The sequence below is a fragment of the Mytilus galloprovincialis genome, chromosome 2 (genome assembly GCF_965363235.1).
Source record: "Mytilus galloprovincialis chromosome 2, xbMytGall1.hap1.1, whole genome shotgun sequence".
NCBI lineage: Eukaryota > Metazoa > Mollusca > Bivalvia > Mytilida > Mytilidae > Mytilus > Mytilus galloprovincialis.
The window spans coordinates 83,435,854-83,456,139 of NC_134839.1; the positions used below are offsets into that span (position 1 = coordinate 83,435,854).

The following is a 20,286-nucleotide window of genomic DNA, read 5'->3' on the forward strand; positions in this document are numbered from 1 at the left end:
TAATGAAATAGTAATGAAATGTACAAAATGAAACTATTTACATTTCTTCAACAATTATATAACCACTTCTTTGGATATATCATACCTTGAATGGCTCATCAAAAACAACTTCATCGTCATTGTAAACAATCATTCGGACAGTGTCAACCTCTTCTGTTACTACAATTACATCCATAATTGATTCTGGTTCATCCCATGTCAATACAACGGTTGGAGTATCATCATCAGGTGCTGGAGTCCATCCTTCAGGTTCAAGAACTTGATCTGCCTCAGTTGGATTAGATGATGTAATAACATTTTCAACATCTAAGGGTTCAGATACCGTATCTACTGGACATTCCATGATAGCTATAAATATGAATTTGAACTTATTCTATAACTTTATCATATGTTTAGTACAAAATACAGCAATTTTGTATCTCTAATAAAGGTTCTTTTTTCCAGTCTGTATCACCTACCCTGTATCGCATACCCCGTATCGCATGGCTAAACCCGTATCGCATACCCCGTATCGCATAGCAAATTCCGTATCGCATACCTGGCATGACGTCACAATTCGAATGACGTCAACGTTTGACCTATGACGTCTAGTTGCTGTTCCTACTAAAAAAATGTCCTATCATTTCAACTTAAATCGATATTAAAAAAAAAATCATTACCCAGTAACTTTACTAGCGGTTTCCATAAAAAAATAAATACAATAAGATGTAGAAATGGCTGTAAAAAACTGTAAAAGAAAAAGGCAGCTGAAAAAATACAGGAAAATCATAATGTTCTTTTCTTCCTTATATTTTCGGACGATTTAAAAAAAAAACGGATATTGCATGAATCTAATTCTCGACCAATATCAGCCCTCGGGACCTTCGGCCCTCGGGACTGATATTGGTTTCTCGTGATGATACAGCATGCGATACGGATTTTACCATGTATTATTCTATATATAATCAATCGTATGCATATTTGTTATAGACTAATCAGTTGGATTAGATGATGTAATAACATTTTCAACATCTAAGGGTTCAGATACTGTATCTACTGGACACTCCATGATAGCTATAAATATGAATTTGAACTTATTCTATAACTATAATCAATCGTATGCATATTTGTTATAGACTATATTCATATATTGGGATTAAAACAATTCTGATTTTAGACACTATATTTGGGAAAGATGAAAAAATTAAACACATAAAATAAATAACATTTGCTTAAAACCACAAAATATCCGTGCACAATATAGTACGGACGTATATGAAATATATTTAAAACAGAAATCAAATCAACTCCTACTGAATCTAATTCAAAATGTGTTAGGAGTTATATTTGCAATCTGTTTAAAACACTTTATTGATACACACTCGTATCTCATATATTTATTATTTTATTTTCCTTTTGTTATGTTAATTTAAAAGGTAGCGATTAAGTTTACACTAACATACCTGTCGTCGTTGATACCAAGGTTGTTGTGTATGTAGTTGGCAGGATGACTGTTGTAATCTCTGGAAAACATAGTGTTATATTATTTCTTTCTCCACACTAAAAACTTACAGCATAAACATATATTTGCAATGTGTTACTCAGATATTTTGCAAGAAAATGTACTCAACGTAGCAATTTATTTGTAACAACAAAATGAATATTACATGTCATCCTTGTATATCATTTCTGTAAAAAACAAGTCAAATAAAGAAAGCCAAAATATTTTTACTTGAAATTCTAACAACTTAATATCATTTTTGTATCTAGCCAATATTCAAAATATGCGTAGACCTATACTTGATCTATTCACAGTAGATTTTCGGTGATTACTTGTTTAGGAGGTGATTATAAATATAAATAAATTGCTGTTCTTTGAGTTACATATAATCTGTATCATATGTTTCACATTTTTGTATTGTGTTATCGTGTGAATAATTGTAGAATATATGAATTGAAACATAAAAAATATACCTAGTCCTTTACAAAAATCATGATAACAAGAACATCACAATGTTACCCCGTTACTCATCAAGACATAGTAACTTAGTATACCAAAATATATGAATCTTAGATGAGAAATTAAAGAATTTGATCAGAGTAGGAGTTGTAAGTAAGTGCCATCTTAGCTTTATCGAAATCAACTAATTATTTTACAAAACATCAAAAAGTTACCTTTTCTACATATTTTAACTGTCACATCCTTCACAACAGGCGTCGCAACATCTGACACAGGTGTAATTATCAATTTAATCTTATTACCAGGAACTATGTCCTTCTTAATATTTGGTAAGGTGACATCAATTGTGGGGTCATCTGGTTGAACCTGTTTAACAACAAATTCAAAATGTTTCTTAAAAAATACGATATAACATTTACGGGATGTAGACAAACAAATATATTTACAGTGGATATCTTTTGATAGCAATTATAAAACATATTTTTGTAACGTAACTTTCATTTTAATTTAATGTTAAAAGAAATTTCGATATCCAATTGTATTGTATTAATATGTGCACCAAAAAATGGTTGTGTGTAGGGAACTTTTTGTCTGAAATAATGGAATTAAGATATCAAGTGCTTTTGTAAAAACAATTGAAAGGTATGTGCGAAAATGATAAAAGTACAAAATGACAAAGTGTGTAGTCATCAGCGATTTACTATATATTATACCTTGAAAGGCTTATCAAAAACAACTTCATCGTCATTGTAAACAATGATTCGGACAGTGTCAACCTCTTCTGTTACTACAATTACATCCATTATTGATTCTGGTTCATCCCATGTCAATACAACAGTTGGAGTATCATCATCAGGTGCTGGGGTCCATCCTTCAGGTTCAAGAACTTGATCTGCCTCAGTTGGATTAGATGATGTAATAACATTTTCAACATCTAAGGGTTCAGATACCGTATTTACTGGACACACCATGATAGCTATAAGTATGAATATGAACTATTACTATAACTTGAATCAATTGTATGCATATTCATCATAAAGACTCTTTTTATATGTTTGGATTAAAACAATTCTGTGTGGATGAATCCAATTTCGTGTAACTTGTTTTGAAAAAGGGAATAAAGAGATTAAAGTCTACAAATATTTTTAATTATATCATCGACATCATTTTTCTTAAACAAAGTGGTTGTGTGAATACCTTGCGCTAATATTTATAGCTGAATAGGCGCTATTGCCAACAATTTTTTTTTTAAAATATGCAAATCTCATAAATTCATTAAGAGGATACTAATCATTGTTCAGAAACAAGCTCATAAGAACTTCAGATGGAACTATTACAAAATCGGGAAAAGTTAAACACAAGTATATACAATATTTATTCAATGAATCGTTATCAAAAAAAATCTTTTTGATAGGATGTAATCGCTTGACTCTGCTACTAGTATGTTGTTTATTAGGATATATTTCAAATGATTAGTTATTAAACGAGAAAGCATGGTTGATTATTAAGAATACTACTGCAGTAAAATTTGCTTTGTGTATGCATGCCCAAGTTCAACACTACATTTTATAGAACATGGGGTAGTTTTTATGTGAGTTTGGATTTGCATTTGTTGTCTAGTTGTAATACAACATTTAATTAAAAAAAAAACAGTAAAAAAACAAATTAAATAGATATGGATTTGACAATGGTTGTTGCCACTTGAATTAAATCAACATACTGTAGAAATGTTCAAAAATATAAGACTGAAAATAACAATCAAAACGTCACTGTACTATTCGCTCTCAATTGACAGCTTTGTTTATTTCGTAAACTCTTATAAACGATGGAATTTATCAACCATATGTTTGAAAGCTTGTGTCACTTTTTCGTTTGAAAACAAAACTAGTTAGATATAGGAAGATGTGGTATGAGTGCTAATGAGACAACTCTCTATCCTAATCATTATTTATAAAAGTATACCATTATAGGTCAAGGTACGGTCTTCAACACGAAACCTTGGTCCACACCGAACGGCAAGCTATAAAGGGCCACAAAAAGTTCATTTCTCATTTTTTATAAATTTATATTTAAAGCTAGTAAATGCACTTATTATACCTGTTGTAGTTGGTACCAAAGTTGTTGTTGATGTTGACGGCAGGATGACTGTTGTAATCTCTGAAAACACAATTGCATTATTTCTTTCTTTCTTTTAATCAAATACTAAATTCCACCATTAAAATATGTGTAATGTGTTACTCAAATATCTTGCAAGAAATGAGTGTTCAGGAAAATTAAATTAATGTAGCAATTTAATTGAAGATACAAAATAAACGATTACATTCACTTTTTTAGCTCAGCTGGCCCAAAGGGCCAAGTGAGCTTTTCTCATCACTTGGCGTCCGGCGTCCGGCGTCCGTCGTCGTCGTCGTCCTGCGTCCGTCGTCGTTAACTTTTACAAAAATCTTCTCCTCTGAAACTACTGGGCCAAATTTTACCAAACTTGGTCACAATCATTATTGGGGTATCTAGTTTAAAAATTGTGTCCGGTGACCCGGCCAACCAACCAAGATGGACGCCATGGCTAAAAATAGAACATAGGGGTAAAATCCAGTTCTTGGCTTATAACTCAAAAAACAAAGCATTTAGAGCAAATCTGACAGTTTAAAATTGTTTATCAGGTCAAGATCTATTTGCCCTGAAATTTTCAGATGAATCGGACAACCCGTTGTTGGGTTGCTGCCCCTGAATTGGTAATTTTAAGGAAATTTTGCTGTTTTTGGTTATTATCTTGAATATTATTATAGATAGAGATAAACTGTAAACAGCAATAATGTTCAGCAAAGTAAGATTTACAAATAAGTCTACATGACCGAAATGTTCAGTTGACCCCTTTAGGAGTTATTGCCCTTTATAGTCAATTTTTAACCATTTTTCGTAAATCTTAGTAGTCTTTTACAAAAATCTTCTCCTCTGAAACTACTGGGCCAAATTAAACCAAACTTGGCCACAATCATTATTGGGGTATTTAATTTAAAAAATATGTGGCGTGACTCGGCCAACCAACCAAGATGGCCGCCACAGCTAAAAATAGAACATAGGGGTAAAATTCAGTTTTTGGCTTATAACTCAAAAACCAAAGCATTTAGAGCAAATCTGACAGAGGTAAAATTGATTATCAGGTCAAGATCTATCTGCCCTGAAATTTTCAGATGAATCGGACAATCTGTTGTTGGGTTACTGCTCCTGAATTGGTAATTTTAAGGAAATTTTGCTGTTTTTGGTTATTATCTTGAATATCATTATAGATAGAAATAAACTGTAACAGCAATAATGTTCAGCAAAGTAAGATTTACAAATAAGTCACCAATGACTGAAATGGTCAGTTGACCCCTTTAGGAGTTATTGCCCTTTATAGTCAATTTTTAACCATTTTTCGTAAATCTTAGTATTCTTTTACAAAAATCTTCTCCTCTGAAACTACTGGGCCAAATTAAACCAAACTTGGCCACAATTATCATTGGGGTATCTAGTTTACAAAATGTGTGGCGTGACCCGGCCAACCAACCAAGATGGCCGCCATGGCTAAAAAATAGAACATAGGGGTAAAATTCAGTTTTTGGCTTATAACTCAAAAACCAAAGCATTTAATGTAAATCTGACAGTTTAAAATTGTTTATCAGGTCAAGATCTATTTGCCCTGAAAATTTCAGATGAATCGGACAACCCGTTGTTGGGTTGCTGCCCCTGAATTGGTAATTTTAAGGAAATTTTGCTGTTTTTGGTTATTATCTTGAATATTATTATAGATAGAGATACACTGTAAAAAGCAATAAATGTCGGCAAAGTAAGATCTACAAATAAGTCAACATGACCGAAATGGTCAGTTGACCCCTTTAGGAGTTATTGCCCTTCATAGTCAATTTTTAACCATTTTTCGTAAATCTTAGTTATCATTTACAAAAATCATCTCCTCTAAAACTACTGGGCCAAGTTCATTATAGATAGAAATAATTGTAAGCAGCAAGAATGTTCAGTAAAGTAAGATAGTAAGATGTACAAACACATCACCATCACCAAAACACAATTTTGTCATGAATCCATCTGCGTCCTTTGTTTAATATTCACATAGACCAAGGTTAGGGACACAGGCTCTTTAGAGCCTCTAGTTTAATTCATATTCGTAAAAGATTTGGTTTGTCAAATACACAAGGAAAGACCCAAATATTGTTATCTGGAATACGTACATTCATAATAACACTGGGTCGATGCCTCTGCTGGTGGACTATTAGTCCCCGAGGGTATCACCAGCCCAGTAGCCAGTACTTCGTTACTGGCATAAAAATACGGATTTTTTGTGTTAATAAAATTTGCTGTTATAAAATGATAGAAAATATTATAAATTAAGGAATGTATCTCCCTCATGCAAAGCTCTGATTCCTTTCACGGATTAAAGCTCTTCATCTTTTATATCAGCTTTAGATTTCAAATATTTTGGCCAAGAGCATCACTGAAGAGACATGAATTGTCGAAATGCGCATCTGGTGCAAGAAAATTGGTACCGTTAATTTTATTATAACTGTCTTTATCGTAATACAGATATCAAATCTTTCAGAAAGTTATATTGCAATGATTTTTTTGTTTTGGTATAGAACCAGTAATTCGGCCTGGTCAAAAGTAACATACAAGAAGTTAATAAATGAAAATATTTACTACGCAGAGCTGAAACTTTATCAAATAGTGATAATGAAAAGTTGTGGTATCAAATGAAAGCTTAACGACTTGTGAAAACGGACGCATGAAATTATTAAACGTGTTGTTTTAAATTTTGTCATCACTGGGTAGATACCTCTGCTGCTGGACTATCAGTCCCCGAGGGTATCATCAGCCCAGTAGTCAGTACTTCGGTACTGACATGATTTAACAAACTTTGCTAAAATGTTCGTTTATAAATTTTAAAATTTTTAAGAAAGTACGGTTTCAACTCCCTTTGGCAAAGTTGACTTTAGATGAATTTGGTTATTTAGTTTAAGTATTTTTGTCATATAGCTCTTCGACGGTTTCGGTAATTATGCATCCTCGGATTTCAAATGTTTGGCTTTGAACGTTTCTGATGAAGGTAAATTCCAGAAAAGCGCTTCGGACGCATGAAATTATTAAATGTGTTGTTTTCAATTTTTTTTGTGATAATGACAACATTAAATATATCCATGAAGTGCTCTAAATATTAATTTAACCATGTCAATCGGAAGTATTTTTTATGCATGTATGTGTCCAAATACACTTTGTTTAATACACATATCTACATTATGCCATTACGTACCTTTTGGATGAATACACGCAATAACTTCTGAATCAGAAACAATAGGTGCTTCAGCCCTCAGTGGTGACACCAGTTTAATTACAATTTCTGTACCAATAACACCGTTGAAACTTAAAGCTACTGGTTCTTGTCCGGTTGATTTTGGCATTTTCTGTAATAATATGTCAAAGATCAAGTGTACAGGATTTACACACAATTTGAATAAATGAATCTGCGCCGTAACACCTATATGCCATTCTCCGCCGTACTATGATGTTTTAAATTCTCAAAGATATAGAACATATCCCTTTTCTCATAATTTGGCAGACGGCTTCTCAGTTGGTTTTTTGTCGGATATTTATGTAACGCTAGAGTGATGTGGCTTTCTCAAACAGCAATATATTACTATTTTTAATAGTGTCATGCAGATATTTTCAAACTTCAAGACAACTGGTAATATCATACATAAAATCTATTCATAATATGATAGTCTGCCTAAGAATCAATTTCGAAATTCAGGATATCATCTTCGGCTTCGATTCCGAAACCTTAAAATACTGGCTTCAAATATTATGTATTTATGTATTTTAGTGAAAAACATGAAATTTAGACACTAAGTTTTCCCTTTTTAAAACTTCACTTTAAAAACGTTTTGATTAAACAGTTTAAATAACCGAAATCAAATACCTGAATTACGTCTTATTGAAAAAAAGGTGTATAAATCGAAGAAAAATTTCCGTAAGATGAAAATAAAATATGCATCCAAATCTTGAGAAAACTTGCAAGTTTGCTATATCTGCAGATTAAAGACTTACTGTTACAGTTGCTACTGTTACTCCTTCAACATTCTTTAATTCAGCTTCTATCTGTTTGACATTAGTGACAGTCATGCTAACTTGGTAAACCTTTGGACTGTCGTTGTCGTCATTCAGTTTCAAAACAATTACAGGGTTTCTACCATCGGCAATCCATCCATTTGTTCCCAATATGTCTTCTGGGTTAAATCCATTGGCAGAATCATCGGTAGTAACTGCTAACATTGTTGGAGTAAGTTCATCTAAAACGGTCTTCATACACTCTGTTTAACGATTAAAAAAGTATTTTGGTTTAAGTTTACATGTGTAAATAAATAGTTGAAGAGAATAACAATAGTTTGCCGAAAGACGTGGAACGAATTCGGATAACAACTCATTAAATACTATATAAGATGAACACAAAAATAATATTAAAAAAAAAACACGTAAACACACAACGCCATGGCTAAAAATAAGAAAACTAAATACTAAGCAACACGAACCCTACCAAACACTGATGGTGATCTCAGGTGCTCCGGAAGGGTAAGCAGATCCGTCTCCACACGTGTTGCTTATGTTATTAAAAATCCCATAAATATTCTAATAGCAAAGGTTCGCTATCGGGCAAGTTTTTGATATAAAAGAATATACATTCATTTATAGTTAATGAATTTTGTGATGTCAGGGGTAAGAAATGCCCAATATAACGATTTTTTAAAAATGTTTTTCTGTTGGTTCTTCGTGTTTTTTGGGGCATGGTGTTGTTATTTTCTGCTTCTTTATGTTAGTACTACTAAATATTTACCTCACGTTAATAGAGTTTGCATAATAAATCTATCACATTTCACATTTTTCATATTTCTACATGTGGTTCGAAGTTCGTTCTACTTGGTACATTACTTTACCTGTAGTTGTTGATAACAAAGTTGTTGATGCTGCAGTAGATGTGATGACTGTCGTTATCTCTGTAAAAGATATTCATATGATTGTTTCATCTAAACACAAAAATACATTGAATAAGAAAAATACACATTGATAGCAGTGTTCTATAGTTAAATATTATGCAACCGTTAAAACATATTGTTTTCAGTGATTATTAAATAAGACGATGATTAAATTCAACAAAGGGATTGCAAATCTTCAATGTGATAATCGATGCCAGAAGAAATAATTCTTTAGCGGTTCTGCTGTATAATTGAGGATTATTAATGATTTTTGAGACGAGATGATGTTTCAGCTTCAATATCTTTCTAGTGATGATTTTCAATGTTTATAAAATAGCATTGCATGAATTATTGTCACTCAAAAAATGAAAAAATGGAAATGGAAAAATACAAAAAGTGACAGTTGATTTTTGTTTACTATTGGTTTAACTGGTGTTTATAAATATGTTATAAAACTTTCTGTACTTCGAGTTACATAAAATCTGTATCACATCTTTCATATTTGTACACTGTTGTTTCGAAATGAATCAATGCAGTATATGTGAATTCGGAATTTCGGTGAAAATATGCCTAGTTATGTATTCATATGTTGATTACAAGAAAATGCAATTTTACCCTTGCAGTTATCCATGCATAGCTAATTAGTAAACAGAAAAGTATGAACTTCTAATTTCGAAGCAAAGAGGTGAAATTCGTGTAATTTGATTGGGGTTAGGGTTGTAAGTAAGTGCCATCTTAGCTTTGTCGAATTTAACTGACTATTTTACAAAACATCAAAAAGTTACCTTTCCTACAGATTTTAACTGTCACATCCTTCACAACAGGCTTGGCAACATCTGACACAGGTGTAATTATCAATTTAATCTTATTACCAGGAACTATGTCCTTCTTAATATTTGGTAAGGTGACATCAACTGTCGGGTCATCTGGTTGAACCTGTATATCAACAAATGCATCATGTTATTCAGATGATCCAATATCTAATATGCTGAGATTTGTTTTATAACAAAAAGGCATAGGCACAGTGGTTATCTTCGACAGTTATTATGAACATGTATCTACCGTTTATCTTTCATTTCACTTTGATCGTTAAGAACTTTGTATTTATTTTAACACTGTATGTCTTAGACTAATGTTTACAAAAATTATGAGCTGGAATGAGATACCTTTTTTTTCTAAAAATATTGAAATTGCTTAATTTAAACAGTGCTTCTCAACTTCCGCCTGTGGTTAGCCTTTTAACATATTTGATTAGAGCGTCTCTGATGAGTATTGTGCAACTACAATTTCACAAATCTCTTCTTAATCTAATTTACATAATGAAAATATTTGTATTTCTTCAACACTTTAACAACCCCTTTTATGAATATATATCATACCTTAATGGGCTCATCAAAAACAACTTCATCGTCATTGTAAACAATGATTCGGACAGTGTCAACCTCTTCTGTTACTACAATTACATCCATAATTGATTCCGGTTCATCCCATGTCAATACAACGGTTGGAGTATCATCATCAGGTGCTGGGGTCCATCCTTCAGGTTCAAGAACTTGGTCTGCCTCAGTTGGATTAGATGATGTGGTTACTTTTTCAACATCTAATATATCTGATACGGTATTTACTGGACACTCCATGATAGCTATAAATATAAATATGAACTTGTAATATAGCTGTAATTAATTTTATGCATATTCGTTATAGAGACTATTTACATCTTTGTATTAAAACAATTGTGTTTGGAGGGATTCGATATCGTTCAACTTGATTTGAAAAAGGGAATAAAGAGATTAATGTCTTTAAAATATTTTTAATCGACATCATTTTTCTTCAACAAAACTTATTGCATATAGAAAGATGTGGTATGAGTGCCAATGAAAAAACTCTCCATTCAAATCACTCTTTACAAAAGTGGCTCAAACCGAACAGCAAGTTATACAAGGTCCCACAACTTTTTGATTCTATTGAATTCATTTTTTCTTTCTAATTTTTTATAAGTTTATATTTGTAGCTTGTAACTTCACTGTAACATACCTGTGGTTGTTGGTACCAAAGTTGTTGTTGATGTAGACGGCAGGATGACTGTTGTAATCTCTGAAAACATAATTGCATCATTTCTTTCTTTTAATTAAATTCTTAATTCAACCATTAAAATATATGTGTACTTTGTTACTTAAATATCTTGCAAGAAATAATAGTTCAGGAAAATTCACTGAACGTAGCAATTTATTTGAAGCTACAAAATAAACGATACCATTCACTTTATTTTCATTCATATTGGTTAAAGTTTTTTTTTGTTAAATGCACCAATCAATTCCCAATATTGTTATCTGAAATATGTGCATTCATAATAAAACATATAACTGTCCAGAAAGTGAATCATTCGAAAACTAATATTGCGATGACTTTTAGTCTGTGTAATGAACCACTAATTCGGCTTAGTCAGAAGTAACATACAAGAAGCAAGTAAATATTTTAAACAAAATATTTGATACGCATAGCTGTAACTTTATCAAAAAGGGATTTTGGAAAGTTTTAGTATCACATGAATGCTTATTGACTTGTGGTCATGACGATATTTGATAGGTCCACAAAGTGCTCCAGATATGAATTTAACCATGTCAATCGGAAGTATGTTATATTCATGTATGTGTCCAAATAAAGTATGTTATATTCATGTATGTGTCCAAATTCAAGCTTTTTTGCTTTGTTTAATACACATTTCTACATTATGCCATTACGTACCTTTTGGATGAATACATGCAATTACTTCTGTATCAGAAACAATAGGTGCTTCAGCTCTTAGTGGTGATACCAGTTTAATTACAATTTCTGTACCAATAACACCATTGAAACTTAAAACTACTGGTTCTTGTCCGGTTGATTTTGGCATTTTCTGCAATTATATGTCAAAGAGCAAGCGTTAAAAGATTTATACACAATTTGAATAAATGAATCCGCGCCGTAACCTATATACCACCCTTTCTATGAAGTTTTGAATGATCAAATCTTGATTAAAAATAAACCAAACAATTCGATCTAGAAAAGAAAAATATTTACGGTCAAATATTTAAAATGGTTAAAACGATAATAAAATAGAAAAAAATACTTCTAAGCATGTGCCTCGTTTGCATTTATTTGTGATGAAAACGAGGCAATAAAGCAAATATACTCATAGGATTTGTGGACCAACAACATATTGCCATGTCAAAGATATAGAGCATGTATTTTTTCTTATAATTTGGCAGTCAGTGCTTTTGTTCCGGATATTTATGTAACGCAAGAGTAATGTGGCTTTCTCAAACAGCAATTTTTAACTATTTTTAACAGTGTCATGCAGGTATTTTCAAACTTCAAGACAACTGGTAATACATTTTCTAAGATTAATGAATTGCAAGTTTGCTATATCTGCAGATTCAAGACTTACTGTTACAGTTGTCACTGTTACTCCTTCAACATTCTTTAATTCAGCGTCTATCTGCTTGACATTAGTGACAGTCATGCTAACTTGATAGACCTTTGGACTGTCGTCGTCGTCATTCAGTTTCAAAACTATTACAGGGTTTCTACCATCGGCAATCCATCCATTTGTTCCCAATATGTCTTCTGGGTTAAATCCATTGGCAGAATCATCGGTAGTTACAGCTAACATTGTTGGAGTAAGTTCATCTAAAGCGGTCTTCATACACTCTGTTTAATGATTAAAAACATTTTCAGGGTTGAAGTTTATATGTGCAATAGTTCAAGACTACGACAACATCTAATGCAACACATTACTGATACCAAATTTCAATGGACAATTTTGTAAATACCAGTAGTCAAGCAGTAAGCCCTTGTCCGTTAACAGCAACTTAATACTGCAAAATATTAGTTATAAGGGGTAAGGGTTGATTTTGATTACGTTTTCGGACTATGATTTTCTGCTACCTTATTTGACAATGTTTTACTGGTTTTTTTATCGGTTAAAGTCTTTTAAAACAATTGAAACAACAAGCATATAATACCACTGTTTTTATTTCAAACGTTCACTAACAGTCACGTTAGTGGTAAAAAGAATTAATATGCATTGATAGTTAACAAAGGTTAATGAAGTTTGTGATGCCACGGGTAGGATATTAACCAATATGCCCAATATTACGATTTTTTTTAAATGGTTTACTGTTTGTTCTTTGTCATTTTTTTGGCATGGGGTCAGTTTTTTTTCTGCTTATGTTGCTCCCATGAAATATTTGCCTCACTTGTATAGAGTTAGCAATACAGATCACATTTATTCGACTGTTTATTTTATATTTCTACATGTGTAACGCAGGTCGTTCTACTTGGTACTTTACTTTACCTGTAGTCGTTGATAACAAAGTTGTTGATGCTGTAGTAGAAGTGACAACTGTCGTAATCTCTGTAAAATATATTTATATGATTGTTTAATCTTAGCGCAAAAGTATGTGGGATAAGCTTAAGATAAAAACACATTTACAGCAATTAAGTGTTCTACAGTTAAATGTTATGCATTATCAAATAAGACGAGATGATAATATTCACTAAAGGAATCGCAAATCTTCAACGTGATTACCAATGCCAGCAGAGATAATTCTTTACTTGTTCTGCTGTATAATAAGGATTATATATGATTTTGAAAGCGAGATGATGTTTCAGCTACAATATCATTGAGATACGTCCTTTCTTTCTAGTGATGATTTTCAATCTAAATCAAGTAGCATCGAATAAAAAAAATGTCACTCAAATAATGAAAGGAAAAATAGACAAAGTAGCAACAACACCATACAAGGTTTCATATCTACAAAACTGTATTATTGTATATACTTATATATAGAACATGTTCATGACCTGTAATGTTTGAGCTTTTGATTTTACTATTTGATTAGGGACTTTCTGTTTTCAATTTTTATTTGTGTGACTTTATTTTTTTTTTTATTTAGTGACATTTGACTTTTGTTGACTACTTGTTCAACTGGTGTTTATAAATATGTTATAAAACTTTCTGCACTTCAAGTTACATAAAGTCTGTATCCCACCTTTCATATTTTTGAAATATTATTTCGTAATGATTAATTGCAACATATTTGAATTCGGAAATTGAGGGAAGATATGCCTAGTAATATGTACTCATATATATATACAAGAAAATGCAATTTTAAACATCCATGCATATGAACTTAGTAAAGGAAAAAGTATGAACTTCTGTTTTCGAAGCTTAGAGGAGAAATTCATGTTATTTGATTGGAGTAGAAGTTGTAAGTAAGTGCCATCCTATCTTTATCGAAATTAACTAATTATTTTACATCAGTAACATTTTACAAGAAACAGTTACCTTTCCTACAGATTTTCACTTGCACATCCTTCACAACAGGCGTTGCAACATCCGACACAGGTGTAATTATCAATTCAATCTTGTTACCAGGAACAACGTCCTTCTTGATATTCGGTAAAGTGACCTCTACTGTCGGGTCATCTGGTTGAACCTGTTAAAAAACAAATGCATTAAAAGTTTTCTCATCTATGTCATATGTTGGATATAAACAAAAAAGGTTATGCACAGTGAATATTTTTTACAGTAATTTTAAAACCGTTTCTCTATCGTCTCACTTCGATTATGAAGATTTATGCATGTATTTCCACACATTATTTCCTGAACAAATGATTAAACCAATGAGTAGTTGATATCAGAAGGACAAATAAATTATCTTTCTTTAAAATGTTACAAACGTTCATTTGATTTTTCAACTAGAATTTCACAAAACCCTTCTAAATCAAATTTACAAAATGAAATATTTGTATTTCTTCAACACTTTAACAACCACTCATTTGGATATATATCATACCTTGAATGGCTCATCAAAAACAACTTCATCGTCATTGTAAACAATGATTCGCACAGTGTCAACCTCTTCTGTTACTACAATTACATCCATAATTGATTCCGGTTCATCCCATGTCAATACAACGGTTGGAGTATCATCATCAGGTGCTGGGGTCCATCCTTCAGGTTCAAGAACTTGATCTGCCTCAGTTGGATTAGATGATGTGGTTACTTTAACAACATCTAATATATCTGATACGGTATTTACTGGACACTCCATGATAGCTATAAATATAAATATGAACTTATATTATAACTATAATCAATTTTATGCATATTCGTTATAGAGACTCTATTTACATCTTTGTATTAAAACAATTACGTTTGGAGGGATTCAAAATCGTTCAACTTGATTTAAAAAAGGGGATAAAGAGATTAATGTCTTTAAAATATTTTTAATTATTTCATCGACATCATTTCTCTTCAACAAAACTTATTACATATAGAAAGATGTGGTATGAGTGCCAATGAAAAAACTCTCCATTCAAATCACTCTTTACAAAAGTGGCTCACACCGAACAGCAAGCTGTAAAAGGTCCCACAACTTTTTGATTCTATTGAATTTATTTTTTCTTTCTCATTTTTTATAAGTTTATATTTGTAGCTTGTAACTTCACTGTAACATACCTGTGGTTGTTGGTACCAAAGTTGTTGTTGACGTAGACGGCAGAATGACTGTTGTAATCTCTGAAAACATAATTGCATTATTTCTTTCTTTTAATTAGATACTAAATTCAACCATTAAAATATATGTGTACTGTGTTACTTAAATATCTTGCCAGAAATGATTGTTCAGGAAAATTCACTAAATGTAGCAATTTATTTGAAACTACAAAATAAACGATTACATTCACTTTAAATTAATTCATATTGGTTAAAGATTTTTTTGTTCTTAAATGCACCAAGCAATTCCCAATATTGTTATCTGAAATATGTGCATTCATAATAAAACATATAACTGTCTTTATCGTAATACAGAAAGTGAATCATTCGAAAACTAATATTGCAATGACTTTTAGTCTTTGTAATGAACCACTAATTTAGCTTAGTCAGAAGTAACATACAAGAAGCATGAAAATATTTTAAACAAAATATTTGATACGCATAGCTGTAACTTTATCAAAAAGGAATTTTGGAAAGTTTAAGTATCGTATGAATGCTTATTGACTTGTGATCATGACGATATTTGATAGGTTCATGAAGTGCTCCAGATATGCATTTAATCATGTCAATCGGAAGTATGTTATATTCATGTATGTGTCCAAATAAAGTATGTTATATTCATGTATGTGTTCAAATACAAGCTTTTTTGTTTGTTTAATACACATTTCTATATTATGCTATTACGTACCTTTTGGATGAATACATGCAATTACTTCTGTATCAAAAACAATAGGTGCTTCGGCTCTTAGTGGTGATACCAGTTTAATTACAATTTCTGTACCAATAACACCATTGAAACTCAAAACTACTGGTTCTTGTCCGGTTGATTTTGGCATTTTCTGTAATTATATGTCAAAAATTAAGTGTTAAAAGATTTATACACAATTTGAATCAATGAATCCGCACCGTAACCTATATACCACCCTGTCTATGAAGTTTTGAATGATCAAATCTTGATTAAAAATAAACCAAAAAATTCGATCTAGAAAAGAAAAATATTTACGGTCAAATATTTAAAATTGTTAAAACAATAATAAAATAGAAAAAAAATACTTCTAAGCATGTGCCTCGTTTGCATTTATTTGTGATGAAAACGAGGCAATAAAGCAAATATACTCATAGGATTTGAGGACCAACAACATATTACCATGTCAAAGATATAGAGCATATATTTTTTCTTATAATCTGGCAGTCAGTGCTTTTGTTCCGGATATTTATGTAACGCAAGAGTAATGTGGCTTTCTCAAACAGCAATTTATAACTATTTTTAATAGTGTCATGCAGGTATTTTTAAAATTCAAGACAACTGGTAATACCGTTTCTAAGATTAATGAATTGCAAGTTTGCTATATATGCAGATTCAAGACTTACTGTTACAGTTGTCACTGTTACTCCTTCAACATTCTTTAATTCAGCTTCTATCTGCTTGACATTAGTGACAGTCATGCTAACTTGGTAGACTTTTGGACTGTCGTCGTCGTCATTCAGTTTCAAAACAATTACAGGGTTTCTACCATCGGCAATCCATCCATTGGTTCCCAATATGTCTTCTGGGTTAAATCCATTGGCAGAATCATCGGTAGTTACAGCTAACATTGTTGGAGTAAGTTCATCTAAAGCGGTCTTCATACACTCTGTTTAATGATTAAAAAGCATTTTCAGGGTTGAAGTTTATATGTGCAATAGTTCAAGAGAATTATAATAGTACGGCGAATTAGGGGGAATGAATTTGGATAACAACTCAGCAAATTCTATAAAAGAGGAACACATAAATAATATTTAAAAAAACACATAAGCACTGGGAAAATTAAGGTTCAAGCACACAAACAGACTAATAGTTAGACCAAAAAGTAATTCAAATCAAACCAGAAAGTAATTTAAGTGTCGTATTCCATAGAAGAAACTGCTACACTAGTGGCTAAATATTTGAAAGAAATCGGTGAGAAATCGAATTTGACGCTGTGTAAAATAAGTATGTATGTTGTAAAAACATTTCCAATCTAAGTTGAACGACTTCATAATCTATTGAAGGTATATCCAAGTGAGAGAGATGATATGTACCACTTTTCGTAGCCCATACTCGTTCTAAAATTGTCGATTACGACAACATCTAATGCAACTCATTACTGGTACCAAATTTCAATGGACAATTTTGTAAATACCAGTAGTCAAGCAGTAAGCCCTTGTCCGTTAACAGCAACTTAATACTGCCAAATATTAGTTATAAGGGGTAAAGGTTGATTTTGATTACGTTTTCGGACTATGATTTTCTGCTACCTTATTTGACAATGTTTTAGTGGTTTTCTATCGGTTAAAGTCTTTTATAACAATTGAAACAACAAGCATATAATACCACTTTTTATTTCAAACGTTCACTAACAGTCACGTTAGTGGTAAAAAGAATTAATACGCATTGATAGTTAACAAAGGTTAATGAAGTTTGTGATGCCACGGGTAGGATATTAACCAATATGCCCAATATTACGATTTTTTTTTAAATGGTTTACTGTTTATTCTTTGTCATTTTTTTTGGCATGGGGTCGTTTTTTTTTCTGCTCATGTTGCTCCCATGAAATATTTGCCTCACTTGTATAGAGTTAGCAATACAGATCACATTTATTCGACTGTTTATTTTATATTTCTACATGTGTAACGCAGGTCGTTCTACTAGGTACTTTACTTTACCTGTAGTCGTTGATAACAAAGTTGTTGATGCTGTAGTAGAAGTGACAACTGTCGTAATCTCTGTAAAAGATATTTATATGATTGTTTCATCTTAACGCAAAAGTATGTGGGATAAGCTTAAGATAAAAACACATTTACAGCAATTAAGTGTTCTACAGTTAAATGGTATGCATTATCAAATAAGACGAGATGATAATATTCACAAAAGGAATCGCAAATCTTCAACGTGATTACCAATGTCAGCAGAAATAAGTCTTTACTCGTTCTGCTGTATAATAAGGATTATATATGATTTTGAAAGCGAGATGACGTTTCAGCTACAATATCATTGAGAGACGTCCTTTCTTTCTAGTGATGATTTTCAATCTAAATCAAGTAGCATCGAATAAAAAAATGTCACTCAAATAATGAAAAGAAAAAATAGACAAAGTAGCAATAACACCATACAAGGGTTCATATCTACAAAACTGTATTATTGTATATACTTATATATAGAACATGTTCATGACCTGTAATGTTTGAGCTCTTGATTTTACTATTTGATTAGAGACTTTTTATTTTCAATTTTCCTCTATGTTCAATATTTGTGTGACTTTATTTTTTTTTATTTAGTGACATTTGACTTTTGTTGACTACTTGTTCAACTGGTGTTTATAAATATGTTATAAAACTTTCTGCACTTCAAGTTACATAAAATCTGTATCAAACCTTTCATATGTTTGAAATATTATTTCGTAATGAATAAATGCAACATATTTGAATTCGGAATTTGGGGGAAGATATGCCTAGTAATATGTACTCATATATGTTGTTTACAAGAAAATGCAATTTTAAACATCCATGCATATGAACTCAGTAAAGGAAAAAGTATGAACTTCTGTTTTCGAAGCTTAGAGGAGACATTCATGTTATTTGATTGGAGTAGGAGTTGTAAGTAAGTGCCATCCTATCTTTATCGAAATTAACTAATTATTTTACATCAGTAACATTTTACAAGAAACAGTTACCTTTCCTACAGATTTTCACTTGCACATCCTTCACAACAGGCGTTGCAACATCCGACACAGGTGTAATTATCAATTTAATCTTGTTACCAGGAACAACGTCCTTCTTGATATTCGGTAAAGTGACCTCTACTTTCAGGTCATCTGGTTGAACCTGTTTAACAACAAAGGCATTAAAAGTTTTCTCATATATGTCATATGCTGGATATAAACAAAAAAGCTTATGTACAGGGAATATTTTTTGCAGTAATTTTAAAACCATTTCTCTATCGTTTCACTTCGATTATGAAGATTTATGTATGTGTTTTCACACATTATTTCCTGAACAATGAAATCATGTAGCTCAGATGATACGATATCTCATATGTTGATTTAAATTGCAAATTTTAAATAGTGCTTTTCACATATATAAGGTAGTGCTATCAGAAGGACAAACACGGGATAAATATATTTTTCTTTATAAAGTTACAACATTTAATGGCTTTGACACATATGAATGGATAAAAGTACATGCAGCAATCGAGTTAATATTTAATAGAGAGTTGTTGTACGTAAAGGCAAAGAAATGTGAGGTATAACTTTGATCAGATCAAAATGTTGAGGATTTTTCACCGCAAGAAACGATAACATAAGTTGTTTTTGGAAACATCGTTTAGAAGTTTTTCTCACCAATACTCTTCAACTTCCTCCTATGGTTGGCATTTTAACATATGTGATTAGAGCGTCCCTGATAATTATTTTTTGCAGACGAACCGCGTGTCTGGCGGACATTATTGAAAGCCTGGTATATCTTTGATCAGATGATTTTTACATGGATGTCATACACAGGGACTAAATCACTGTATGAAATCGGCAGACATATGTCTATAATGAAACGCTTTGAAGTGTACTCTCTATAGACAAAACTGAATATTTCAACTTATATATTATTTCAGAATGGAAAATGACATTAAAATGAATCAAATGTCGGTGTCACTGTGAACTGCCACCTACGTGTCATTTTGTTTTACCAAATTAACAAACAGTGATTTAAACTTTTTACAATTTTACATTTACGCTTTCCTTCTATCATATAACTATGATTTTGCACAAAGAAAA

The 20,286-nt window shown here is 31.7% G+C and overlaps 1 protein-coding gene across 1 annotated transcript in view; it reads right to left on the minus strand.

Annotated features, from left to right (window-relative positions):
* The window catches only part of LOC143062558 (uncharacterized), a 45,584-nt gene that overhangs the window by 17,774 nt on the left and 7,524 nt on the right, over positions 1 to 20,286 (minus strand). Inside the window, exons 10-30 of the mRNA XM_076234222.1 lie at positions 19,192 to 19,342; positions 18,185 to 18,244; positions 16,871 to 17,133; positions 16,188 to 16,338; positions 15,464 to 15,523; positions 14,799 to 15,061; positions 14,288 to 14,438; positions 13,295 to 13,354; positions 12,386 to 12,648; positions 11,704 to 11,854; positions 10,993 to 11,052; positions 10,338 to 10,600; positions 9,744 to 9,894; positions 8,920 to 8,979; positions 8,036 to 8,298; positions 7,242 to 7,392; positions 4,037 to 4,096; positions 2,653 to 2,915; positions 2,155 to 2,305; positions 1,443 to 1,502; positions 86 to 348 (exon numbers count right to left, since the gene is read on the minus strand). Coding sequence (XP_076090337.1) covers positions 86 to 348; positions 1,443 to 1,502; positions 2,155 to 2,305; positions 2,653 to 2,915; positions 4,037 to 4,096; positions 7,242 to 7,392; positions 8,036 to 8,298; positions 8,920 to 8,979; positions 9,744 to 9,894; positions 10,338 to 10,600; positions 10,993 to 11,052; positions 11,704 to 11,854; positions 12,386 to 12,648; positions 13,295 to 13,354; positions 14,288 to 14,438; positions 14,799 to 15,061; positions 15,464 to 15,523; positions 16,188 to 16,338; positions 16,871 to 17,133; positions 18,185 to 18,244; positions 19,192 to 19,342 — 3,318 coding nt within the window. The remainder of the gene's footprint in view (positions 1 to 85; positions 349 to 1,442; positions 1,503 to 2,154; positions 2,306 to 2,652; positions 2,916 to 4,036; positions 4,097 to 7,241; positions 7,393 to 8,035; positions 8,299 to 8,919; positions 8,980 to 9,743; positions 9,895 to 10,337; positions 10,601 to 10,992; positions 11,053 to 11,703; positions 11,855 to 12,385; positions 12,649 to 13,294; positions 13,355 to 14,287; positions 14,439 to 14,798; positions 15,062 to 15,463; positions 15,524 to 16,187; positions 16,339 to 16,870; positions 17,134 to 18,184; positions 18,245 to 19,191; positions 19,343 to 20,286) is intronic.